The sequence below is a fragment of the Macaca mulatta genome, chromosome 9 (genome assembly GCF_049350105.2).
Source record: "Macaca mulatta isolate MMU2019108-1 chromosome 9, T2T-MMU8v2.0, whole genome shotgun sequence".
Taxonomy (NCBI): Eukaryota; Metazoa; Chordata; class Mammalia; order Primates; family Cercopithecidae; genus Macaca; species Macaca mulatta.
In genome coordinates this window covers 74,542,501-74,570,009 of record NC_133414.1, presented here as the reverse complement: position 1 = coordinate 74,570,009, position 27,509 = coordinate 74,542,501, and the positions used below count along the sequence as shown (strand labels likewise).

At 47.5% G+C, this 27,509-nt stretch overlaps 1 protein-coding gene across 2 annotated transcripts in view; it reads right to left on the bottom strand.

The window, feature by feature from the left end:
- DUSP29 (dual specificity phosphatase 29) overlaps positions 1-27,509 on the bottom strand; it is a 36,357-nt gene that overhangs the window by 7,270 nt on the left and 1,578 nt on the right. For both annotated transcript variants that reach the window (XM_015147243.3, XM_015147244.3), the window contains one exon: positions 13,110-13,343. In XM_015147243.3, the coding sequence (XP_015002729.3) occupies positions 13,110-13,309 (200 nt within the window). In that variant the 5' untranslated portion in view covers positions 13,310-13,343. The remainder of the gene's footprint in view (positions 1-13,109; positions 13,344-27,509) is intronic.

Sequence of the window (27,509 nt, the reverse complement as noted above, 5' to 3'; positions counted from 1 at the left end):
CTTACCCAGTCCCCTACGCCACCTGCACTGTTTTGTTATTCTGGCTCAGTTGTCTCAAGAAAGGACAGGGTGTAGGCTGGGGTAGGCGAGCTGAGCTATTCGTTCGTCCATTCGTTCTTTCATCATTCACTATACACAGTGGAGCCTGGTGCTGGACTCTATGGTGGTCGCAGATCTGGACCTGCCAAATTGCCTGAAAGCCCTCCAAAATAACCTGTTCATCAGGGCTGCCTTCACCCAGCCTCTCCTCTGAACCTGCCGTATGTTTTTAGGGTTTGGAGATGGAGGCTCAACTGAATGGTTTAAAGCAAGGCCTTCCATGAGAGGATTGGATTGGGATTGAGCAAAGTTCACAAATTCACGTTGGCACGATGTGAACGGGAAGGTGTTGCTTTGGGGAGCTGGGAGCTGTTGCCCAGCTGGGCAGAGCATTGTTCTGAGAAGGAGGGCATTTCGAGCCATCTATTGTTTGAATTGATTGCAGGGAAGTTCTTGAAGCCAGCAGTGAAGTTATTTAATGGGCTACAGCTTTATCTTTCTAGGCAAGAATTTCCAGGAACAGTAAATTTAGTCCTCTTGAAGTAGATGGCTCTGGAGTATGACTCGACCAGAAGGCAGCATGGTGGGGCCGGGGTGGAGATGGGCTGACAGAGGAAACATGGGTTCTTCCTGCCTGTGGGGTGGGGCAGGGAGGGACCTGTGTCACTACAAGTGTCAACATTTGGTGATGGAGGGGAAGAAGGAGGCAAGCACGGGCCAAGCCAAGGAAACAGCACCATCTAAGGTATGGAGCCTGGAGACAACGAAGGCCTTTCAGGAAGCATTGTCTATTTCCTGTAATCAATTATCCATCCCCAAATAATGATTTGCAATCTATTTGCACTGTGCTGGGTGCTGATGGTAAAGAAGTGAACAGAGGCTGAGCATAATGGCTCACGCCTATAATCCCAGCACTTTGGGAGGCCGAGGCAGGCAAATCACGTGAGGTCAGGAGTTGGAGACCAGCCTGGCCAACATGGCAAAACCCTGTCTCTACTAATAATACGAAAAAAAAAAAAAAAAATAGCCGGGCGTGGTGGCGCATGCCTGCAGTCCTAGCTACTTGGGAGGCTGAGGCACAAGAATTGCTTGAACCCAGGAGGTGGAGGTTGTGGTGAGCCGAGGCCACGCCACTGCACTCCAGCCTGGGCGACAGAGTGAAACTGTGTCTCAAAAAACAAAAGTGAACAGGTTAGTGAAGGTCCCTTAGGAAGGTCAGATACTAATGGGGGTAGGAATAAACAAGTAAAGATAATTTTAGGGAGCAGTGAGAGCTGTCCGAAGGACCTAAAACTTCATGACATGATACAGAATGACCGTGGTCCTGCTTCAGGCAAGGTGGTTGGGAAAGGCCACTGTGGGGAAGTGGTGTTTAAGCCAAGACTGAGGGTGAGAAGGTTGAGGATGAGTTGGAGAGAAAGCGTTTCATCCAGGCAGAGGGAACAAGTGCTGAGAACAGAAAGGAAGCCAGTGGCTGAAGTGGCAAGGGGAATAGTGGTACAGAAGTTTGGAAAGGTAGAGGGACTGGATCGTGGTGGGCCCTGCCCGCCATAGGAAGGAGTTTGAGTATTATTGCAAGTGTGGCGGAAGTCTGCTAGAGGATTTTAAGAAAGAAGTAAGCATTTTTTACTTTTTTAAAGATCAATCTGGCCAGACAAGGTGGCTCACACCTGTAATCCCAGCACTTTGGGGAGGCCAAAGCGGGAGGGTGGCCTGAGACCAGGAGTTCAAGACCAGCTTGGGCAACATCATGAAACCCCATCTCTACAAAATATAAAGAAAAAAATAGCTGGGCATGCTGGCATGTGCCTGTAGTCCCAGCTACTGGGGAGGCTGAAGTGGGAGGATCACCTGAGCTCAGGGAGGTTGAGGCTGTAGTGAGCTGTGATTGCACCACTGCACTCAGTCTGGGCAGAAGAGAGAGACTGTGTCTAAAAAAAAAAAAAAAAAGAAAAAGAAAAATCAATCGGGCTGATGTGTGGGGATGCTGGATGTTGGGATCTGTGTTTGGGAGTCAAGGAGAGCTTTAGAGAGTGTTTAAAGAGAAGTGATACAACCTGGGTTTAAGAAGACATCTCCCTCAATTGCGTGAAGACCAGTACTTCAGCTCAGGGAAGACGTGACAAGGGTCTGGAGCCGTACCAGTAAGAGGGTAAAAGTGGCATTGCACTCCAGCTGAGGGCTCATCTCAAGGCCACTGGTAAAAGCATGTGGACAGAAGTGACCATGTTAGATGCTAGCAGGGACCAACACCCTGGGCCAGGAGGAAGCCTCACACCAGAAATACATGCCATGGCCCCTCGGCCAAGGGCGCGCTCGTCTTTCACTGGTTTCCTGGAGCTTTTTATCTGGCATAAGAACCACGATGGTGTCCAGTGTTTGGGAAGGGAACTGAGCATTTGGAAACATTTGCAGACAGCTCATCGGAACTGTGGCATGGGGAGGTGGGGAGTCCCACTGAGCCCCCCTCCACTTGGCTCTTGGTGTGGCCATTCTGACTGTGGGACACATTGTGCTTTCCGTTTTTCCTCAGAAAGGTCTGCTTTTCATTTTTCGTCTTGCCCCAAAGTATGTATACAACAAACATTATGCTTTGGGGATGTAGCTCTGCGCCCAATTAAAGCCGCCACTAATGTGGTCCATCTTGCTGAATAGCAATCAACCTCACTTTGAGGTTGAGCTCAGTGGAAAAATTAAAATTAACTCTCCTTGACAGGAAGCTCCTACCCACTGTGAAGACTGTTCTCTCTGGGTTCAGTAACTGGTCTTCAACATAATCAAGTGGCAGTTTGAATGAATAACAGTTTGCACTTTGCCACTTTTGGGGAGTGGGGTAGATATGCAACAAGACTCATTGCCTGACACCTCCATATCCACCGAATCAGGCTGATGTTGGCTGTGCCTCAGGGAGAGAAAGAGGCTCGTGAGGACTCCAAGACCTGGTGGGTATTTGAGGCCCACCACAAGTTTTCAGGGTCTTGGCTCCTTGGATGGGAAGGGGAGTCGGTATCCTCACACATCACTCGGGGGACTCCCCCCAGCTTCGTTCACTAGAGTTCAGTTGAGGGCTTGAAAGAGCATCCACAGCAGAATGGGAATCTGCAAATAAACGGAGTGCCTCTTACACAGATGCTGTGGGGGAGGCAGAGCCATCATCACAGACACCCATCGTCCAATCCCCAGCTGGGACAGACACCCAGCTCAGCAATTACTGGGAGTGGGGCAGGCTCAGAGGGTGGTGTCTGACACTAGATTGCTTTGGTTTTGTTTTTAAATTTCAGGGCCAGATACATTATCTGCTCACATATGTTGAAAAGAGACTAAGAAACACAGGGGCATTTTGAGGTGATGGGCATGGAGAAAAGGCCATGTGCCCCACTCCTGGGTCCACATAAATGCCTCTGCTGAGGAAGAAAAGACTTCAGAAAGAAAAACAGATTTAGGAATGTAATTCCAGAATCTAGATGACACAGGAGCTTTCGTTTCTGGTTAGGCATAATCCTAGATGTGATCAATCTGTTCAATTTTTATATAATATGTCATCTCATGACAAAAATAACAAATGCTCAATGTAGAATGCAGAAAACATACTCCCCCTTCCAAAAAAATCACCTGTATTTCTACTCCCCTGGAGATAAAGGCTATTGTTAGCTTTTGATGTAGGAACCTCCCATTGTTCCTCTATGCATAGATTTGCATATTTTATAGAGAGTGGTTTTTTTTTGGTACAATACTATATATAAAGTTTCAAAACCTTTGACATGGTGATATATTGTAAACATCTTCCTATGGCAACATACAAGACTTCAATAACTGCATGCTATTTCATTATATAGGTAAGTCCCAATTTTTTCTTACCAAACATTTTGCTGTGTTTCTTTGGGCACTCCTCTGATTATGTTCATAGGAGACATTTTTAAAAGTGAAATTGCTAGGTCAACAGATATGGCCATTTTAAAATACATTTGATACTTGTTACTAAATTACCCTACAGAAAACTTGCTAAAATTTGCAGTCCATATACTTCGTCAATTTCATAGACAAAAGAAAAATGGTGTCTTGTTTTCACTGATTCATTTTAGCAATGAGGGACTTTGTTTACACATTTGTTGGACTCATGCAGTTTACTTTTCTTTTTTTTTTTTTTTTTTTTTTTTAACATTTTTTGACTCTTTCCAGTTCATTGGAATCGTGTAGTTTACTTTTTTTTTTTCTTTCTTGAGACGGAGTCTTGCTCTGTTGCCCAGGCTGGAGTACAGTGGTGCCATCTCGGCTCACTGCTCACTGCAACCTCCACCTCCCAGGTTCAAGCAATTCTCCTGCCTCAGCCTCCTGAGTAGCTGAGATTACAGGCACGTGCCACCATGCATGGGTAATTTTTGTATTTTTAGTAGAGACAGGGTAACACCATGTTGGCCAGGCTGGTCTTGAACTCCAGACCTCAGGTGATCCTTGGCCTCCTCCCGCCTGCCTTGGCGTCCCAAAGTGCTGGGATTACAAGCGTGAGCCACCATGCCTGGCCTATGCAGTTTACTTTTGAAGAACACCATCAGTCATATCCCCGTTTTGACTCACTTCTCTTGAACTCTTCTCCCTTCCTGTGAACTTCCAGCCTAGCTCTGGATTTGGACTCCGGATTGGAGGAGGGCTGAAGAAACGACTTCCTTCTTGCATGGCCCAATTTCCTCAGCTAAGCCCTTCCCTCCCTGCCTGCTTCTCTGGCCTGGCCCAGATACCTGCCAGCCCCTCTGGAGTTGTTCCCAGGAAGCTTGCTTCAAAGCCCCCACCCCAGAGGAATGACAGATAAGCTGCCTTTCCGTGAGGCGGTCTTCTTGGGCAGTGCTCCTGACGTTTCACTTGTTCAGATCCCTTGTCACTCTCCTGTTGTCAGCCTAAATACCTCAGCCTCTGCTGGCAAGCCCATTTTCCCAGGCGTGTGCCCTTGCACAGAGGGGAGGAGGTGCAAGCCCTGAATATATGTGTCTGTACAAACCCCCTGAAGCTTCCTTCAGGCAGCAGCAGGCTGCTCCCATGTTACACAGACTCTACATTGGGCATTGAAGGAAGTGCCCTCATGATCGGAATGGTTCCCCACACTCTGACGTCTGCGGAGAATCCGCACATTTCCCACACCTGATTATGGATTTCTGTTTGCTGGCAGGCTGTACCTTGCCATCTCGCACCTTATTTTTTTGGTAGGGTGTGACACTGTCATGGTCACACATCATTTCATGGGTGTGGCCTTGATGGTGACCTTCCCCAATGGAGTCTTTTGTTTTTGAGACAGAGTTTTGCTCTTGTTGCCCAGGCTGGAGTCCAATGGTGTGGTCTCTGCTCACTGCAGCCTCTGCCTCCTGGGTTCAAGCGATTATCTTAGCTCAGTCTCCCGAGTAGCTGGGATTACAGGTGCCTGCCACCACACCTGGCTAATTTTTTGTATTTTTAGTAGAGACAGGGTTTCACCATATTGGCCAGGCTGGTCTCAAATTCCTGACTTCAGATGATCCACTTGCCTCCGTCTCCCAAACCCAGTGGAGTCTTAACCGTGCAGTCTTGAGTGTGCCCGTTCCTTGCAAGTGGACTTTAAAACAGTGGGCACATTTCTGGCATCTGATCTTTGTTAGTTCACCCGATGGGAAAGTGAAATGAACTGGCCTTCCTGCGTCTTGGGTGTTCTTGTTACTTGCTGATGGTGAAGCTCTTCCGTGTTGAGGCACCTGAGAAAACACAGGGCCGACAGCTGAAACTGACTTGTGAACTGAGGCGGCAGAACCACTGGGAGCCTGCGTTTTCTTTGTTTGCTAAACAGCACCGATTACACTGGCAGTACTTTCCTTGTGAGAGTCTTGTGAAGTTGAATGATGCAGCATTGAAGCTTCTTTGAGAGGTTAAAAGATGACTCCAGGGGGAAAAGGCAGTGGAAAGATGTATGTCAGAATGTGCTTATCCCATGACAAAATATGGTAATGGGATTATATGTAATTTAAATTTTCTTGTTTTTGTCTTTCTACATTTTGTACATTTTCATTAATGAGCCAGTCATATATTCATTTACTATGTAAATGTATAGCATGATGTGTATTGTTATTTCCTTAGTTCTCAGGAGAGACCATTGTAGAGGCATAAGGTGGCCTCGGGGTTTTTAACTCCTGCTGGAAATCTCCTGTCTGCTCCTCTCTCTCAAACTGTCTTCCTCCAAGGATGGAGGTGAAGAGAAGAGAATACCCAGGAGGCCTGGTTTTGAGAAATGATGTGGTGTGAGTAATTGGGCTTGGCATTTGCCTAACCATGCAAGGAGATGGTTTATGTTGCTTGAGGCCTTGACTGCTAAGCTGTTTTCTGGCAATGAGAAGGCCAGGCCAGGCCAAGGCCTCAGGCTTCTCTCCCCGACCGTCTTGCCCGTGACCGCCGCCCAGCTATGCCTCAGTGGCCTTCAGTAGTTGGAAGTCCTAGTTATTTCAGGTAATGCCCAGCATGTTAAATTGGCAACCTTAACTGTGTTTTGCTGCATCCTAAACTGGCCACCCACACCTTGAAGAAGCAGGTTAATTTCATACCTGCTCGGTGCCTTAAGGCAGAATTGTTTCCTCCTTTTCAAGGAGAAGGAGCTGTCTCAGCTGACTGACTTGTCTTCACTTCACTTCCCAGGCTCTGGAGGCCAGGTCAGCCCTGGAGATGCCTCTGGCTTCTGAGGCTGTGAGTCCAGTCAGAAGCAGGAAAGCAGAAAGAACAAGACAGAGGGTTCCCTGGAAAGCCACCTTGGGCTGGGTGGGTGGGACAGGCCGCAGGCCTTGGCAGGAATCTGACCCCAAATGCTGGACCTTAGAGGCAACTGTAGTTTAAGCAAAAACAAGGAGCTCCTGAGGGCCCCCACCATTCCATGAACAGCGGAAGTTTAACTGCACCCTGGCACTGGCTCTGACACCCGCATGGTGGAGAGGCAAGAGGGATTTCTCAATTATCCTGTTTCAGCCAAGCCTTATCACTGGAGGCTGCCCTGCCTAGGAATTTGCAATCACTTTGACGGTAGCCAGGATATTTCCCCTCCTGCTGACTATAGGGAAAAAAAGGACTGAAAAAAGATTTTGCTAAGCAAATGAAAGATGTGAACGAGATTAAAGTGAGAATATTTAAATTACAGAAACTTAGTGCTTTCGAGCATACTCAAGCATTTTTGAAGCACCCATTTAGGGACTGCTGATTGATAAGAGGTGATGAATTATTCTTATCTCATCATTGACGCCAGTCCCTGGCTCTCTGGAGGGCAACACTTGGTTAACCTAATTTGAATCTAATTTGAATGACTTAAAAGTAATAAAACAAGTGTGTGCTTGAAACTAATAAAGCCTAATTCATTTAAGAGGCCATTTCTTAAATAATTTTATTTTAGAGCTAGAAGGGAACCTTTGAAATCATCCTTTATTTTACAAATAAAGAAACTGAGTCCCAGAACAATAAAATGCTTTACCAAAGGCCACCCATAGTTGGTGGCCACCCACACACAGTGGGGACTGGGACACTGTGCCCAGTCATGCTTGAGGCCTCCACTCCACACTGAGCCTGTGGTTCCACTTGTGGCAGATTCAGACCCCTGTCGAGTTAGGGGAATGAGTAGGGAGTGGGTGGCTACACCTTGTGTGAAGAAGACTTCCCCCAAACCCCAGGAATATCTGCAAGGTGGCCAGCCAGGCCCCACCCCTTCGACCCCTCTGCTGAGCCGGCAGAATGAGCACCCTTCACATCACCGTCCTGTTTGTGGCCTTTTCTCATCAGGCTGCAGTGGCAGGGCCACCTTTCCCCTCCCCTGGGCTGCTGAGTAATGAGGACTTGGAGTTACCAGGCAGCCCACTTGGTGAATCCCCTTGGGCTAACCTGGGATTGAGAAAATGCTTTAGCAGTTTTGAAACCCACAGGCCCAAGGAGCTTTGATGTGGCTGCCTTCTTAGGCCTTAGGTCACTTCCCTGGAAGGTCTAGGAGGGCAGGCCCTCCTTCCAGCACTCTGCCCTGGGTCATGATAGAATCTCATGGGAGAAATCTGACCCAGAGTTGTTTGCTGTCCCAAGGCTTCTTCTCCTAGCATGGGGACCCTGGGTGGAAAGGCACAGTGACTGTTCTTTATCTTCCTCATACACTGTGAGTCGAATTTCCAGAACCTGCCTGATTTGTCATTCAGTGCATGAAGGTACTGGGCACTGTGAGACATGTTTTGTTTGCATTAACGCATAGAATCCGCATTTTATAGGTGAAGAAATTGAAAGTCACAAAGCTTGAGTGACTTGCCCAAGGCCACACAGAAACCAGTATTGGGTCCAGACACTGTGGCTCCAGAGCAGATGCTTAGCCACTCGACCTCTCTCCACAAAAAGGAGCAGGGAAAAGAGTGAGCTTCATCTTAGAGGTACATATGCCCCTCTGCGGGCCCAACAGTCACTGGCCTGGGCTCCAAGGATAGATAGTAGCTTTGGCCGTTGCAGGACATCCAACCTTACTCCTGAGTCCTGACCTCCTTCACTTCCAGAGCCTTGGTACCTTGGTACTGGGCTCAAAAATCTTAGGTGCTTTTAGGGAAAGGAAAAACCTAACCAAAATGTAAATATCAAGTTAAAACTGAGGTTTTATGCACGAGGAACCAGCTTGGAGCTTTTGGCTGCTTTGGGCAACCCCTGCAAAAAGACCAAGAAACACAGGCAGCCCTGCCGGCTCACAGCCCAGTTTATGGCCTGTGCATGGCTGCACTGGCAGTGGAGCTAACTGCTTTTGCAATAAGCATCTGTGAGTGTCCTTAACCTTGTTAAGTGAGTGTCACAGAAATCAGGGACAAGCACCACGCCATGCTGACTTGAGGCTCCGGCCCCCAGCCGGGAGTGCAAGCCTCACACACCTGTGTGTGCTTGTATTGGGGCTCGATTAGGCAGAGTTGAATTACAAGGGCAGTGACATTTTCCATCTTCTTGGTTGAAAGAAGCAAGTTCAAGGTCAAACATCAAGGAGGCAAGCATATTTTATTGTCTGGCACTTGATTAACTAGAACACGTCGGTTCTGCTCAGATACTCAATGGCTTTCTGAATGAAGTCCCTTGGCTGTCATTTACCCTTCCTCGAGCTGGCCCTGACCTACCGTTCCAGATTTCTTTTTGTGGTTGTTGTTAAGTAACAATATGTTGTTAAGTAACAATAATATTTGCATTTGTCTATTACTTTTTTTTTTTTTTTGAGACGGAGTTTCACTCTGTTGCCAGGCTGGAGTGCAATGGCGCCATCTCAGCTCACTGCAACCTCCACCTCCCGGGTTCACGCCATTCTTCCACCTTGGCCTCCTGAGTAGCTGGGGTTACAGGCTCCCGCCACCATGCCTGGCTAATTTTTTGTATTTTTAGTGGAGACGGGATTTCACCATGTTAGCCAGGATGGTCTCGATCTCCTGACCTCGTGATCCACCCGCCTCAGCCTCCCAAAGTGCTGGGATTACAGGTGTGAGCCTCTGCACCCGGCCATGCCCAGCTAATTTTTGTGTTTTTAGTAGAGACGGGGCCAGGCTGGTCTCAAACTTGTGACTTCAAGCAATCCACCTGCCTCAGCCTCCCAAAGTGTTGAGATTACAGGCGTGAGCCACCACGCCTGGCCAATTATTCTTTAAGTTGAGGAAAAGGTAAAATAACCTGCCCAAAGCCAATGCACCTGACTAGGAGACTGTGCCAGATGGCGTTACTGTTAGAATGTTTGCAGCCCCTCCGGCTGTGCTAGTTATACTTTCCTGCCCGACTGACATAAGGCTTTGGTGTGGACTTGCTTTTGCCAGTGAAATGTGGGCAAAAATGGCAAGTGTCACTTCTAAATCAGCTTATGGTTTGTCAGGTCTCTCTTTTCTCTTTGCTGCAAGGCCAGCAAGATCCCAAATCGGGGCTGCTGTGTCACCCTGGGTCCTAGAGTAAAGTGGCCGGGAATGCAGCGGAGCTGGCCCACCATGGACTGCAGTGGGAGTGAAAAAGAACCTTGCTGTGGCAGGCCGTCAAGATGCTGGGGTGAGCTATTAGACTAGCACAGCTAATCGAAACTGACCACACAGCAGTAGAATTTGGCTTAATCTCAGACCTTCTGAAAGTGTACCACATTCATCCTCTATATTCCAGATGAATCCCCCTGCTTTTCTCACCTCTGTAGCTATTCCCATCCTGCCTCCTCTGCCTGGAATTTCTTTGAAATTCTACCCATCTTCAAAAGTCGAGCCTGGATTCATGTCTTCTGTGATCTTTCTGAGATCCATAATAGCACCAAGCACTTACTGAGCATTTACTATGTGCCAGATACTACTCTAGCATTTGTTTGATTTCATTTAATCTTCACCCCGTGAGAGAAGTCCTATTATTGTTGCCATATGAGGTGAAGAGAGGTAAAATAATTTGTCCAAGGTCACACAACTGGCGTGTTGTGTGGCAGAGCCAAGACTCCAAGCCTGTGCTCCTTCCCCTCCAGTACTCACTGCTGTTTCTGTTCCCTGTTACATCTCTGCTCATCTCCATCTTCTGCCCTCCTCAACTCTGAAACAGCTTCTGTACCTGACATGTTTTGTTTGTTTGTTTTTGAGATGGTGTCTCACTCTGTCACCAGGCTGGAGTGCAGTGGCGCAATCTCTGCTCACTGCAACCTCCGCCTCCCAGGTTCAAGCAATTCTCCTGCCTCAGCCTCCTGAGTAGCTGGGACTACAGGCAAGCGCCACCACACCCAGCTAATTTCTGTATTTTTAGTAGAGATGGTTTCACCATGTTGGCCAGAATAGTCTCGATCTCTTGACCTTGTGATCCGCCCGCCTCGGCCTCCCAAGGTACTGGGATTACCGGCGTGAGCCACTGCACCCAGCCTGACCATGTTTTTTTTTTTGTTTTTTTTTTTTTGATCTGGGTTTGAGTATAAATTTTACCCCTTTCTGGTGGTGAGAACTTGGGCTGGTCACTTGATTTCTCTGAGCCTCAGTTTCTTTCTTGTTTCCCCCGCAGCTCTAAGCAAGGTGTCCAGTAAACGGTTACTGGCTGACTGAATGAATGAATGAACTCTCTGAGCTGTGACTTGTCCATTTGTAAAATGGGAATAATAATGGTTCCTCCTTTATAGGGTTATTGTGGAGTCTAAATGACGCCTAGCACAAGGCATGACACCTAACACCTAAGAATTCAATACAACTTAGCTACTATTATTATAAGCCATAGGAAACATAAATACAGTATACAATATACAGAGAAAAAGCTTACTTCTCACTATGGGGATTGGGGGAAGCTAGCTTCATGGCAGAAATGACTTGAGTGGACTTTGAAGAATGCATAGGATCTGGACTCGGACATGAGGTGCAGGGAAAGACATTTTAGACAAAGGGAACAGCATAGATAAAGATACAGAGACAGTTTAAGTCTTAAAATCTTAATCCCTCTTTCCTTGGTTGTACCATTTCTAGGGTCAGATCTAAGGAAATAATTCTAAATATAGAAAAAACATTATGTGTAAAGATGTCCACTGCAGCGTTGCTTATAAAAGTGAAAACATGAAAGTAACTGATATGCCCAACAATAGGGAAGTAGTTAAATGAACGCTCTTCTGTTCATCTGATATATTGTCATGTCTATTATAATTAAATACATAAGAAGTAATAAAAGAAAATGTTTATGAATGATGCTATGTGAGAAATAAGAGAAAATGAATAATCAATATAGTTACAATTATGTAAAAACAAATTCCAAAACCAAAAGTAATATTCGGAAAGTCTAGGAGGAAATATACTACAATATTAATAGGAGTATCTTTGGAGTAATGGCCTTTGGTGATTGCTTTGGGATATTGAAAGCAATCTTTCTTACATTTATCATTTTTTTTATCGTAGCTAACCTTTACTGAGCACTTCCTATGTACTAGGCAGTGTACTATTTTACACACATTATCCCACTTAATCCATACAGCCCCATGAGGAAGGTTATCTTATTAGCCTCTTACCAACAGGGAAACCGAGACTTCTCTATTTACACAATGAGCATATGTTACTTTTTTTTTTTTTTTTTTGAGACAGAGTCTCACTCTGTCACCCAGACTAGCGTGCAGTGGCACAGTTACAGCTCACTGTAGCCATGACCTCCTAGGCTCAAGTGATCCTCCCACCTCAGCCCTCCAAGTAGCTGGGACTATAGTTGTGTGCCACCAAGCCCAGATAATTTTTAAAAATTTTTTGTAGAGATGATGTCTCGCTATATTGCCCAGGCTGGTCGCAAACTCCTGGGCTCAAGCAATCCTCCCACCTTGGCCTCCCAAAGTGATGGGGTTACAGGGGTGAGCCACCATGCCCGGCCTATTACTTTCGTTATAGGAAATATTTACTACATTTAATTAATATTTTGTTATTAAAAGGCTAGAGATGTCAGTCCCTCCTTTTTTTTTTTTTTTGCTAGTCCAAACACTGTTATGATAAGCATTGTTGCACATATTTTCTCATTATTGCTACTCTTATTTCTGTAAATTACATTTCTTAAAGTGATATTTTGGGTCAAAGTGTATGTGTATCTTTTTTAATTGGAACTAATTTTAGACTTACAGAAAAGTGCAAAAGTCACATGGAGCTTGGTAATAAAAAGGAATAAAATACTGATACAAGTACAATTTGGATGAACCTGGAAAACATTATGCAAAGTAAAAGAAAGCCAAGAACATATTATAATATTCCATTTATACAGAATGTCTGGAAATCAGTAAATCTATAAAAACAGAAAGTAGATTGGTGGTTGCCAGGGCCCGAAGGGCAGGTAGGGAATGGGGAGTGGCTGTTTAGTGGGTTCGGGGTTTCCTTTTGAGGTGATAAAAATGTTCCAAAATTAGAGAGTGGTGATGGTTGCACAACTCTGTAAATATAACAAAACCTCTGAATTGTACACTTTAAAAGGCTGAACTTTATGGTCTATGAATTATTTCTCAATAAAGCCGAATTCAAAGGAGAAAACCTTAGAGTTTCTGTACACCCCTCTCCTTCCTTCCCCTAATGTTCGCATCTGAGAAATTGTGGGTAAATTGTGGCACAGCTAACTATGGCACTTACTCATCGCCGATGTAGAGCTTGGGCCAGACCTCGTTGACGTGGGTGTACTGGGGACTGCCCTTCCAGAAGAGCCGCTCCAACTCAAAGGCTCCAGGGGTGCAGTAGTCCTCCTCCACCCCTTCCTCCTCCACCTTCGGCGACAGCCTCTTGGCAGATGAGTAGGCATTCTTGAGGCTTGTCTTCACTTCTCCGGATGTCATTTTAGAGCTAAGGGATTTTCTCTCCTTTCTGCAGCTGGTTATGAGAGAGAAGCAGGATGGGGGTTAGCAGGGGACACTGAGGCAGGGAATAGGCTTTACGAAAAGAGGTGGGAATAAGCTAATCTTAAAATTTGGCAAGCGTTTCCCCAACCTGCTATGCCCCTGCTTCCTCTTCCCAGGCCACCCAGGTAAACAAGGAAGGCCATGATGACAGTTAAATGACACTTCCCCAATGTTCCAATCTTTCTAAAGTAGGAGAGCTGGGGTCCTTGGATGTGGGCCAAGGCAGGTTTTGGGGCTAAGAAATCCTGCAAGCAGCAGCCAGTCCCTTCCCACCTTTCTTTAGACTTTACTCCTTTGGTGCCTACTTTTTCCTTCATCTGATTGAAACCTACTGGTTTGGGCCATTTTGGACCCAAAATAGGAAGGCCCAGAAGATCCCTGACATTCCAGGTCCATGGCCCTCTCAGCGTGTGCAGGGAGCCATCAGCCAGCGGAAAGAGCACATCGCCAAGGCCATACCTGCCCGGGCCTGGGTCTGGGCCACATGCACGTCAGCAGGATTCAGAAGCCTCGAGAGAGGAGGACACGTGGCCGCGTGAGAGTTAACCTGTCAGAAGAGCTGAAGGCAGTGCTCATGCTCTCACACTGGGAGCCTGGCCATCATTGCCTTAACTTACCAAGGGGATTGGAAGAGATGCCCCAAGATAGAAAGCTGTGCCTCCAGATTGAAATGTGAATTTGGAGTACTCGTTAGGCTCTGCCAGTGGAATGCAAGAGAGGACTTTCCATTGTCCCCAAGGAGAGGAATTTGCAGTGGAATTGGACAGCGATTGTTTCCGGAGTTGAGTAACTGATGCACCTATGGTCAACCTGGGAAGGGAAGTTGTGCTCCTACTCTGAGACTGGAGAGAAGGAGGAAAAGGTGGGAAGACGGAGAACCATAGAGGTGAGTGACTGGGAGGGAGTGCTATTTGTTTATTTATTTGACAAATACTTATATAACACCTATTGTGTGCCAGACACTGTTCCAAGTGCTTGATGATTGTAAATCCATTTAATCTTAACAACACTGAGGTAGGGTTATTCTAATACCCTATCATTAACCCCATTTTACAGATAAAGAGGATCATGAATTGAGGCTCTCTGTAGCACAGGGTCTTAGTGTGATGGGGAGGGAGATGAGGTGCAGTGTGAGCAGGGGCAGGCCCGGGATGCAGAGAATGTAGGAAAGGGTTCATGGCTTCAAAGATCATTAGGAACATGTCAAAGGGACTCAGAATACAACTTGAAGAAGCTTCCATTTATCAAAAATGGAACAATTTGAACATGAAAAATAACAATAATTCCAGTGGATCAAAACACATCAAACACTTAAGTCATAATAATACTGAAGGCTGGGCGCGGTGGCTCATGCCTGTAATCCCAGCACTTTGGGAGGCCGAGGCGGGTGGATCACCTGAGGTCAGGAGTTCAAGACCAGCCTGCCCAACATGGTGAAACCTTTTCTCTACTAAAAGTACAAAAAATTAGCCAGGTGTGGTGGTGGGTGCCTGTAATCCCAACTACTCGGGAGGCTGAGGCAGGAGAATCGCTTGAACCTAGGAGGCGGAGGTTGCAGTGAGCTGAGATTGCACCACTGCACTCCAGCCTGGGCAACAAGAGTGAAACTCCGTCTCAAAATAATAATAATACTGAGAACAGGCCAAGTGCAGTGGCTTATGCCTGTAATCGCAGCACTCTGGGAAGCTGAGGTGGGTGGATTGCATGAGCCCAGGAATTCAAGACCAGCCTGAGCAACATGGCAAAACCCATCTCTACAAAAAATGCAAAAATTAGCTGGGTGTGGTGGTGCATGCCTGTAGCCCCAGCTACTCAGGAGGCTGAGGCTGAGGTGGAAGGACCACCTGAGCCCAGGAAGTTGAGGCTATAGTGAACCATGATCATATCACTGTACTCCAGCCTGGACAACACAGTGAGACCCTATCAGAAAAAAAAAAAAAAAAAACCCAAAACTTAATTATGCACAGTTGGAAGATGTTTGGGAACCAGCTCCTTATTTTGAAGATGGATAGATAAAGGAGAAGAATCTGCATGTATTGCTCCTCTCTTATACAAACTATATACTACTGGCTCAATATGGGAAATTTTCTTTTATAGAAGTATTCCAGATAATGAATAAAGAAGGAAGCACCATTTCACACCACCTGATGAGCTGCTGCATCCAGAGACTGAGCATAAACTGCCAACCACATACAAATAAGAAGAGATGATCAGACATTATATGCCTTCGGACAGAAGAGCACACCACCATGGCAGGAGTCATCTCACCAAAAAATAACCTCGGTCTTCTCAGGGTCCTCAGGTCTGTATCTATCAGCCAACTTGCTGGAGATTCCGAGGACAGTAACGTCATACCACAGGGCCTTATCTTTTAGAAAAATATTCTGAAATACTTGTTTCAAAAATAATATAGTTAGAAAATATAAATAATACAATGTTGGGGCAGGGTATTGATGTAGGTGTGAATGAGATGGGCTGGCTATGAGTGATGGTGATTGGGGCTGGATGATGGTTATAAAGCAGTTGCTGTTTCTCTTTTTTCCTTTTTTAAAATAGAGATGAGGTCTCGCTATGTTGGCCAGACTGGTCTCGAACTCCTGAGCTCAAGTGATCTTCCCACCTTAGCTTCCCCAAGTGCTGGGATTATAGGCGTGCGCCATCACACCTGGCCAGTTGCTGTTTCTCTTCAGGTGTGTTTGAAATTCTCCATGATAGAAATTTAAAACGAGGCCGGGCGCGGTGGCTCAAGCCTGTAATCCCAGCACTTTGGGAGGCCGAGACGGGCGGATCACGAGGTCAGGAGATCGAGACCATCCTGGCTAACACGGTGAAACCCCGTCTCTACTAAAAAATACAAAAAAACTAGCCGGGCGCGGTGGCGGGCGCCTGTAGCCCCAGCTACTCGGGAGGCTGAGGCAGGAGAATGGCTGAACCCGGGAGGCGGAGCTTGCAGTGAGCTGAGATCCGGCCACTGCACTCCAGCCTGGGCGGCAGAGCGAGACTCCGTCTCAAAAAAAAAAAAAAAAAAAAAAAAAAAAAAAGAAATTTAAAACGAAAGGGTTGACACCACTGATTTGGGGAATTCGATTCTCCCAAGTCCATAGCAGATGACTTAAAGGATCACTAGCTAGCCGTGTGTGTCTGTAGGGATTGTGGGAAGCCAGGATTTGTGACTTCCTCCAGCAACTTCCTGCTTCCTGGTGGGGTGTGGAGAGGGCAATGGGCAGCAGAAGGGACCCTCCTGTGGAGTCTCTCAAAGTGTGGTCTGAAGACCACCTCTGTCAGAGTCACCTGGCACTGACCAAAAATACAGATTCCCGGGCTGCACCCTGGACCAGGAGTTGGGGCGCAGGCATCTGTATTTTAGTGAGCTCCCAAGTGAGTCTGACACTTAGTGAAGTTTGATAATAATTGTCTGAGATGTGGCTAGAGAGCCAGGGCACTGCAGAGTCAAGGGAAAGGTAGTGAGGGCGCTTATTCAAAATGCCTCCCGCTGTCCCAGTGGGATGGGAGACCTGGTCTTTAGCCCAGAATGCAGCTGCAGGCTGGGAGGAGAGAGGACCTTGGGACTCCTGAGTGTTGCTTCTCTGTGTAGCCTTGGTGTCTGGCACGTAGGAGGCGCTCAGGAGATATGGGTTGGATGAGGAAGTGGCTTAGTGAATGAATGGAATGAGTGACTGAGGGGTGAAGGAATGATTAAGGGCTGTGAGGCCTGTGCTAGGGGCACAGCAAGAGCTGCTAAGGCAGGCCTGAGCCTCCAGGCTGATTCGGAGGAGGGTGAAGGTGAGGGGACTGCAGGCACAGGGTGGGCTGCCCTCCTGCCACGGGTGGTCGTTCAGGCCCAAACTATTCTGGGGCCTGTCTTCTGTATTTCCAGTCAGGAAGGAAGAAATTATTTCAAGGAGTGGCCAGAAATCTTTCTCACAGAAACGAGCCCAGACCCCTCAGTCCCCTAAGAGCATAAGTAGTTATAGCTCTCCTTGCTTCAGGCCCACAGTGTCTGAAGATCTGAAGCTCAGCCCATCCATGGCACCCACTCTTCTTGTTCGAAGTGAGTAGAAGCTGGGCACCATACACCTAAGGGTGGTGATTTAGGCCATCTTGAACTCTGCCTGCGGTTAATGGAAGCTTCAGAAGAGGTGATTTTCAGGAGACACTGGGGTCAATTCCATTCTGAAACCTCCGTCTGCCTCCTTTGATCACTGAAGCTGACCTCACCCTTGATGAGGCTGTTCTTCCTTCATTACACTGTGGAGGGAACCATACCCGTCTCCATCGCTGTGCTGAAAGCCTCGGCTGGATTTCCAGACAGAAGAGGAAGTGGTGCGGTCTACCCTGAAGAGCTTGGCACGCAGAGTGAGCCCTGGGATCTATTATCCTCCAGCATGCAGATTTGATGGGGAAAGAGAACAAAGTGTGGAACCGTCCAGAAACCACAGACCTGTAATCTTTCCAAATCCTGAAGGCGGCCTGTGTGCACCCTCTCTGCATGGCTCCCAACTCTCTAATTCTCAGAGAGGCCAGGAGCATCTGTTTCCCAGATCACAGCCAACATGGAAGGGAAGACAAATCTGTTCTGTTTGGTTTCCATAGATTCGACCCAGAGATTAACTGCCAAGGTCTCAATGACACACACAATATCAATCACAGGCTAAATGTCATAATGAGAGCTGGGCAGGCTGTCAAGAGAGGCCTCCAGGTTCCTGTTACAGCTTCATATTTAAGGATTTGGTCCCAGGAAATCAAATGCTATCTCTGAGACGACTTGGCCTACATGCAACGGCAGCCTGTCTCCTCCTTAAAAGGTGACAAACTCAGGCTCCTTCAGCGAGGGACCAGGCAGATAACATAGAGGAAGGAAGTGGGTTGGGTGTTAAGAAGTAAATTAAACAAACAAAAACCTGACTGTTGGCTTCAGGCAAGAGACGTTAGGGAGTGGTGGGGAGTGTGGCACACCAGGGAGCATATACCCCCATTAAGGGGGCAGCAGCTTGCCATCCCACGTGGGAATGCAAGCCCAGATTTTCTGATATTTTTATGATTCACATAGATTGTTGTGAGAGATCTATTGATTTTTAAATGTAAGCCCCTGTAGTCAATACTATCCTTGTCCCGTTACAAGGAAAGCATCTACTACAGGTGCCTACAGGTGCCTCCTCAGCTCAAGTCACTGCAGCAGAAGTGGACAGTTCTTTATACACAAAAGCCTTCCTACCTCAGGTGCCTATTTTCCTCTTGAGGGCATTTTCTAGTCCTTGTGCTGGTCAGGCCTGCAGTGTGCGGAAACATCCCCCATAAGTTATCGCCAATTAGGGGCAGGAGTTGCCCAGTTCCTCAACCTCCCCACTTCCTCAACCCTGAATGGGCCACTTTTGAAATATGTCCTGCACAGTCTCCCAGAGGCTGGCCCGTGTGTTGGAGCTCTCCAGTTGCCCACAGTGGGACTCTGCTCGTTCACACATCCTTTACTGGTTCTCCTCCCTCCTGGGTGCTCTGCATGCCACACTGTACTCCCAGGAGCACCTCTCAAATAAACAGCATGCACCCAAACTCTTGTCTCAGGGTCTGCTTTTAAAGGAAACTAAACCAAGGTACAGCTAATTTAAAAACATTTAAAGGTGAAAGATACAGTATACATATATCAAAACATCACATTGTATCCCATAAATACATACAATTATTATTTGTCAACTAAAAATAAAAATGTAAGGAGAAAAGAAAAAATAAAGATACCATGATAACAGAAGATGCAAAAGGCCGAGCAGTACTTGACCACTAAGGCCTAGAGTGCCATTTCCTTTCGTGAAAGTGACCTTGCCTTTGAAGAGCTATCAGCACAGGGACTCCTCATTAACTCAGACTCTATTTCAGACCTTTTTTTTTTTTTTTTTTTTTTTTTTTTGAGATAGGGTCTCTCTTTGTCACCCAGGCTGGAGTGCAGTGGCACAACTCACTGCAACCTCGAACTCCTGGGCTCCTGGGCTCAATATTCTCTTCCCTCAGCCTCCCAAGTAGCTGAGACCACAGGTTGCATCACCACACCTGGCTAATTTTTTTAAAAAGTTTTTTGTAGCCGGGCATGGTGGCTCATGCCTGTAATCCCAGCACTTTGGGAGGCCAAGGTGGGTGGATCACAAAGTCAAGAGATTGAGACTATCCTGGCCAACATGGTGAAAACCCATCTCTACTAAAAATACAAAATTTAGCTGGGTGTGGTGGCGCACACCTGTAGTCCCAGTGACTTGGGAGGCTGAGGCAGGAGAATTGCTTAAACCTGGGAGGCAGAGGTTGCAGTGAGCCAAGATGGCGCCACTGCACTCCAGCCTAGTGACAGAGCGAGACTCCCTCTCAAAAACAAAAAACAACAACAAAAAAAGTCTTTTGTAGAGACAGGGTCTTACCATGTTGCCCAAACGGGTCTGGAACTCCTAGGTTCAAGTGATCCTCCTGCCTCAGCCTCATGAAGTGCTGCGATTACAAGCATGAGCCATTGCACCTGGCTTATTTCAGAATTTTCTATTGCAAGCCTTGCATTTGGTTCAAGGTTTCCTTTGCCCAAGTACGAAAGGCCTTAATCTGAATTTGAAACTGTAATTTGACACCATTATTTTACTTCATGCATAAAAAAACCCAAACAAGCAAAAAACTTTTTATAGTTTTTTTTTTTTTTTTTAAGCTAGAAAAAAATACATCAAAATGTCAATACTATGGGTGACTTTTTCTTCTGTTTCCTAATTTGGGATTCTTTTAATAAATAGTGATATTTTATAATAAATAACCACGTGTATATTTTTAAAGTGTGCTGGCCAAACAGAACAGTCTTGGCAGGAAGCTGCTTGTGACTTCTATTTTGCGATTTCCACCCCATCTCACTTGCTCCTGGGACCTGGCACTGTCACTGGCCCCGACAATCACTAGAGACCCTCAGATCTGCATGTTCCATCCTCCCTGAGCTCCGGTGCCCTCTTTGACAAAAATGGAGCTAAAGCTAGAGGGGCAAAGACACTTTTAAAACAAACAAAAAAAAACCTTCAAGCTGAACTCTTTTACTTGCTAAGGTGGCAGATGGGAGAAGCGGCCTGGAGAGATGCATAATTCATTTCAGTGGGAAAATTAAAATCTCTAAGTAGAACCCTTGAGGCTGCAGAGATTGGCTAGGGAGCCATGCCTAGGAATGAGAGCATGTGTCAGGAAAGAAGGCTTATCTTTTTTCTGTTTTTTTTTTTTTTTGAGACAGAGTCTCGCTCTGTCGCCCAGGCTGGAGCTCGTGGGTTCAAGCAATTCTCCTGCCTCAGCCTCTGGGGTAGCTAGGATTACAGGTGCCCGCCACCACATCCAGCTAATTTTTGTATTTTTAGTAAAGATGAAGTTTCACCATGTTGGCCAGGCTGGTCTTGAACTTCTGACTTCAAATGATCCACCCACCTTGGCCTCCCAAATTGCTGGGATTACAGGCATGAGCCACCATGCCCGGCCATCTTAACATTTTGAAGAGCCACATACAGGCTTCTTGCTTAACAAAAAGCACAATTTAAGAATTTTTTTATTTTTCCATAGAGACAAGGCCTCACTCAGTTGCCCAGACTGTGGTGCAGTGGTTCAATCATGGCTCACTGCAGCCTCAATCTCCTGGGTTCAAGGGATCCTCCCACCTCAGCCTCTTGAGGGGCTAGGACTGCAGGCATGTGCCACCACACCCAGCTAATTTACTATTATTATTATTTATTATTTTATTTTATTTTATTTTATTATTTTTTGTAGCGACTGTCTTGCGATGGTGCCCAGGCCTGTCCCCAACTTCTGGCTTCAAGCGATCCTCCCATTTTGGCCTCATGAAGCACTGGGATTACAGGCATAAAGTAAAATAATTACAAAGTGAGCCACTTTGGCCTATTTGAGGATCCCTTTGATGGGAAAAAGATGAGTTCTGCAGCATGGCCCAGAAAGAGGTGCAGTGAAACAAAGAGAACTAAATTGTTCTGCACAATAAAGCAAGAGACTTTGTGTTTCCCAGAACATTCTAGAAGGAGTATGAGGGGGCCCTGCGGCAGGGCTGAGGAAAGGAGCAGTTGGGGCCAGAGACCACCAAGTGAGGAGTTTCTGGGGGAGGAACAGCGACGAGATTACTGAGAACGGGGGTTCCCAACCTTCAACGTGGCAGTGCCCCATAGCCGTGGCAGCCCTCTCACTGGGACCCTAACCCTTCAACAGAATTGTTATACACAACAGGCATGTTCTCGGTGACTCCAAGAAATCAAAGGGAAAGAGGCTGGCGCCGGCGGAGAGAAAACGCAGAAGTTTGTGAAGCAGCAAATACAGAACCATCCCCTTCTTGTACAAAAATAAATTTCCCCAAAATATTAACACTGGCTACATGCTCGTTTTAGGGTGACGAAATTATATGTGATTTTTGTTTTCTTTTTTTAAAGTAACCATCTTTTCTAAATTTTCTGTGCTAGACATGTTTTACTTGAGCATATGGAGGGAAAAAAACAAAATTCCATGAAAGTTCTATTTTAGAAGTGTTCTGCACCTAGTAGACGTTCGCCCCAAATCCCCAGGCCGAGGCAGGAAGGTGACCCTCGGGACAAGGTCTGACCCTGCTCCTCACATCTCTCCAGTGGCACCGAGTGCCTCCTGTCAAGTGGGAAGCCCCTGAAGGCAGCTCTGTGTCCTCCCCAAGGCCGCCCATGGCAGAGCCAGGCCTCCGTGGTGTCAGAAGGTCATCCTAGCCCCCCGTGCCTCCTGAGAAAGCAGGAGGAATCTAGGTTTTGTGGATCTTGAAGCTTATTCAATTTCTTTCTTCTTCTTCTTCTTTTTTTTTTTTTTGAAACAGAGTCTTACTCTGTCACTCAGGCTGGAGTGCAGTGGTGCAATCTTAGCTCACTGCAACCTCTGCCTCCTGGGTTCAAGCAATTCTCCTGCCTCAGCCTCTCCCAAGTAGATGCGACTACAGGCGTGTGCCACCACACCTGGCTAATTTTTGTATTTTTAGTAGAGATGGGGTTTCATCATGTTGGCCAGGCTGGTCTCGGACTCCTGACCTCAAGCAATCCGCCTGCCTTGGCCTCCCAAAGTGCTGTGATTACAGGCATGAGCCACTGCACCCGGCCTCAATTTTTTTAAGTAAAAAAACCAAATAGGTATAGGGCCTTGGAAGAGGCTGGTGCAAGCGTACAGTTCTGAAGCTTGGGGCAAATCCACCTCGGAGCAGGGGGGACCTTCCTTCCCCTCTGACTTCAGATGAAGACGGCAGCCCCTCTCCCCACCCCATCCCTTACAGTGTCAGAGCCAGCATCATTGACTCTGCTTAGCTTGGTCTTAGTCTAACTCAGCGGACATTGGGGTGCTCTGGCGGGTCATGAGAAGGGATGGGGAGTGGCATCGTTCTCTAGGCCTGGCCCTGACTCCAAAACTTTACTGTGTATGTCCCTGGGTAGGGTGGGGCTGGGCCAGGCCAGCATGGGAGGGGATTGGAAAGGGGTGTGCTGAGCCAGGCCAGGGAGGTCTCTGCCTTCTAGAGGTTTTTAGCTGAGTAGAACAATTTATAGTGTAAACATTTAAAAAATTCTCCTCTCCCAAGAGTTCAAGACTAGCCTGGGCAAAATTGTGAGACCCTGTCTCTATAAGAAAATATTTTATTTTATTTTTATTTTATTTTGAAACAGAGTCTCACTCTGTCTCCCAGGCTGGAGTACAATGGTGGAATCTAGGCTCACTGCAATCCCTGCCTCCCGGGTTCAAGCGATTCTCCTGCCTCTGCCTCCAGAGTAGCTGGGATGACAGGCGCTCGCTGGCATGCCCAGCTGATTTTTGTATCTTTAGTAGAGACGGGGTTTCACCATGTTGGCTAGGCTGGTCTTGAACTCCTGACCTCAAATGATCCACCCCCGTCAGCTTCCCAAAGTGCTGGCATTATAGGCATGAGCCACTGTGCCCAGCCTTCTACAAGAAAATTTTTAAAAATTATATACATATAACAGAAAAGTTACCACCTTAGCATTTTAAAATACAGTAAAGGCTGGGTGCAGTGGCTCAGGCCTGTAATCCCAGTGCTTTAGGAGGCCGAGGCAGGAGGATTGCTTGATTCCAGCAGTTCAAGACCAGCCTGGACAACATGATGAGACCCCCATTTCTACAAAAGATTAAAAAAAAAATAGCTGACCATGGAGGTGCATGCACCTGTGGTCCCAGCTACTTGGGACACTGAGGCAGGAGGATCGCTTTAGCCCAGGAGTTTGAGGCTGCAGTGAGCTATGATCATGCCACTGCACTCCAGCCTGGATGACAGAGTGAGAACCTTCTAAATATGAAAAATCCTCCTCTCCCTTCAAAGGCATTCTGTATCTGTGCCTGTGTGTACATCCATTGCATTTTCATGTTTCTAAAGCATGGAGCTCATGGGGAAAGCTGGTCTGTGTTTAAGTGCCTGTGTACCATGTTTCTTCCACACACCACCCAAGTTGGGCTTGGATATGCTTGGAAAGAAGGGGGAGAGTAAAAACGTTATTGTGGTTGGGTGAATTACTCTATTAGGAGAGTAATACCTACTGCCGGGGTACGTGGGGAGGGGTAGAATTTGGCAGCAGTGTCCATATGTAAATATGTACATATTTTTAACTTAGTACAAGTCAGTGCTTGTCTTTATGCATTTTAGATCTACAAAAATGATCCCAACTAGGGAATAAAATAAGTGGATTTTTTTTTTTTTAATGAAAATTTGGATGTAAAAACCCAGGAATTTTTTGTGGCCTATAATTTAATTCCTAATGTATCAGACTTATTCCAAGTTTAACAGATTTTTTTTTCTTTTGGATTCTGGCAAGTATGTTAACAGGAGGCAATTATGTGAATTAATATAAAATCCTTTTATTAAAAATACAGAAGAGCCTTCATTTTAAAAGTAATTTAATGTTCCTTCTCTGATGGTGTTGATGTCATGAACTTGTTTGATTAACTCTTCAAATGGTTTCAAAGCGCTTGGGGTGGTAATTTATGAACTTCTAATTGATTTCCCCAATCTTGGTTTGGCAGAGGCGGGCCTCCCGGAAACCCCGAGGAGGCTGGAGGCCACTCTCAGCTTCCTTCTCAGACAAGGGAGCCGGCCAGGATGGACTTTCCCAAGTGGCCAGGGGAGAGGGAGCTCTGGCACTGGAGACCTAGACCATGACGTCTGACCAGGCCCATTGTGGTTCCTGAATCCTAAGCAGCTGGGCCTTCACTCCCTCTGAAGATGTGTGGAAACACCACAGGCGGTTTCACAGGAACCATTTCCCACTGGGCCTCACCTCAGAACAAGCCTTCCTTGTTCGGGGAAGGGCAAGACTCGGGAGGTGCAGCCCTCACCATGGTCCTGCCGCTCCACCACTTCCTGTCCAGGCCACTTATTCGTCACTAGTCCTGTCTCAGATGCTACACAGGAGACGCTCTGGGCCTTGGGAAGGCGAGGGGCTAAGGCTGCCACCTCTTAAATCTGCCACCCACAAAAGCTTGCAGAGAAATCAAGGCCTTGGCTGGACCCAGGGAAATGATCATGTTGCTTTTATTGTGTGCGCAGTGATTATCTACTCTCAAAACCTTCTCGGTCAGGCGCGGTGGTTCACACCCCTAATCCCAGCACTGTGGGAGGCTGAGGCAGGCAGATTATTGGAGGTGAGGAGTTCGAGACCGGTCTGGCCAACATGGTCAAACCCTGTCTCTACTAAAAATACAAAAAAAAAAAAAAAATTGAGCTGGGCGTGGTGGTGCATGTCTGTAATCCCAGCTAGTAGGGAGGCTGAGGTATGAGAATCACTTGAACCCAAGAGGCGGAGGTTGCTGTGAGCCAAGATCACGCCACTGCACTCCAGCCTGGGTGACAGAATGAGACCTTGTCTAAAAAAAAAAAAAAAAAGTAAGAAACCTTCTAGACAGGGAATAACTGCCTCCACTTTACAGATGAAAAAATGAGGGTCAGGGAGGTTAAGAAACAACACACTAAGCTAGTAAGGGGTACAAATGGGATTCAACCCAACAGCCCCACATCCCAACCCACCGCAACAGATACTTCACTATATTCTTGGTCACAAAGTATAAGCTCCTGAGGGCATGCCTGGGCCTCTCAATTCTGTATGCTTCCCTCCCCAGAGTGGAGCCCAGAGTCATGTAAATTTGCAGCAAGTGGCTCTCACGGGCCTTGGAATCTCACTACCTGGGCTTCGGCTTCCTCATCTGTCAAATGGGGATAACATTCACCTCACTGGTTGCTGAATTAAATGAGATCATCTAAGCCCTTGGCACATCCGCATGGGCTCAAAGAGGGTTTCAGGGAGCAGGGACAAGGAGGCAGCCAGGAGGGTGGGTGGGGAATTGCCAGCTGTACTGGGAGTTGTGTTCCCAGCAGAGAATAGGAAAGAGTGGGTGGAGGAGTTTGGCCGGGGCGGAGGTCTTGGTAGGGAGGCTGTGGCGGAGGAGATGGGCTTGTGTGAGCCTGAGCATTGTCCTGTGGATGACAGGGTCCATCGCCTCCTGTGTGACATGCAAGAGAGTAGGAGAAAGGACTCTCCCCAGCTAGTCAGTCTCTGGTCACTGTGTCAGGCTGCTAGGAGATCTGACCCCCTCATTACTGTGGAAGGGGTGGGCCCAGAAACGTGAATGGTCACGAGAAGAGGAAACATTATCTGCTCTGAAATCAGGCCGAACAGGACAAACAGCTGACTCCTGGCCTGGGAACCTGGAGTGGCTGTTTCCAAGCCGGGCCTCCCCGGGAGAGGGGCCCTGGTTGGAGTTTAGGGGTTGAGAGGAGTAGGAGAGTGAGATGCCACCAGGCCTCTACCCCCACTGAGGGGCACCAGGGCAAAGGGGCTGCACCCCCAGACTCTGAGGCACACTGGGTTCTGGCCTCTGCCCCTGTCTAGGCTGCATGACCTTGGGCAGAACACTTAGTATTTGTGTCTTTGTGTCCAATCTGAAATGGTGCTGTGCTGTCCACCCCTCATAGAGCTGTTGCAATTATGAGGAATAAATGATTCCTGCTTGTTAGGAAAGCTCTTGGAACAGTGCCAGACACATAGCACAGGAAACACTGCCAGTCCTCGAGGCCGCAGTGTCTGGGGAAGGCTTGGTGAAGGCTGCTCATCCTCGCCCTGGGGGACTCAACTGGGCCTCCCTGGGGCTGCTGGAAAATGCTCACAGCCCAGCCCCTGGCCTCAGGGCCTCCCCTAAGCTCCTCATCTACTGTGGGGTTGACAACAGCCATGGGACAGCCACCTGCAGACAGGAACAGGTTCCCACCCAACCCAGGTGTCAGCCATGACTGAAATGTCCCCAGTAAGGGCTCCAGCTTGTCTGATGCAGAGGACCATTGCCTCTCTCCTCACCCTCAGCACAGATCTGCTTTTGCCCACGAAGATCCTTCAGAGCCAAGTGAGCTCCTGATACCCGAGGAGGGCCGGGAAGTGCTGGATAGAGAAAGGCAGGTCCCTGGCTAGGGCTCCACCCCTACAGACCTAGGTGAGGTCAGGCACTCCTGCCTTGGCATCCAAATGTTGTATTTTCCAAGACCACCCTGGCCCGCCACGCCCCCATCCTGTGCCTATAAAAACCTGAGACACACAAGCGGCTGGACGTCCTGAGGAACACATGGGCAGAAGAAGACACAAGCAGCTGGTTGTCAAGAGCACGCCGGCAGAAGATCATGCCGACAGGCACTGGCAGGCCTGCAGGCCATGACCAGTGAACGATGCGGAGTTTGGCCAGAGCGGTCGGAGGAGAAGAGTCGGCTGCTGAGTGGCCCAACTCCAGGAAAAAACCATCTCCCTTCTGGCTCCCCCATCTGCTGAGAGCTACTTCTACTCAACAAAGCCTTGCACTCTTTCCCCAAGCCTGCCTGTGATCCGATGCTTCCCATACACCAAGGCAAGAAACCCCGGGATACAGAAATCCCTCTGTCCTTGTGATAAGGAAGGAGGTCTAATTGAGCTGGTTAACACCAGCCGCCTATAGACAGCAAACTAAAAGAGCACCCTGTAACACACGCCCACTGGGGCTTCAGCTGTAAACATTCACCCCTAGACACTGCCATGGGGTCACAGCCCCACAGCCTACCCGTCTATATGATCCTCTAGAGGTCTGAGCAGCTGGGTACTGAACAGGTGAG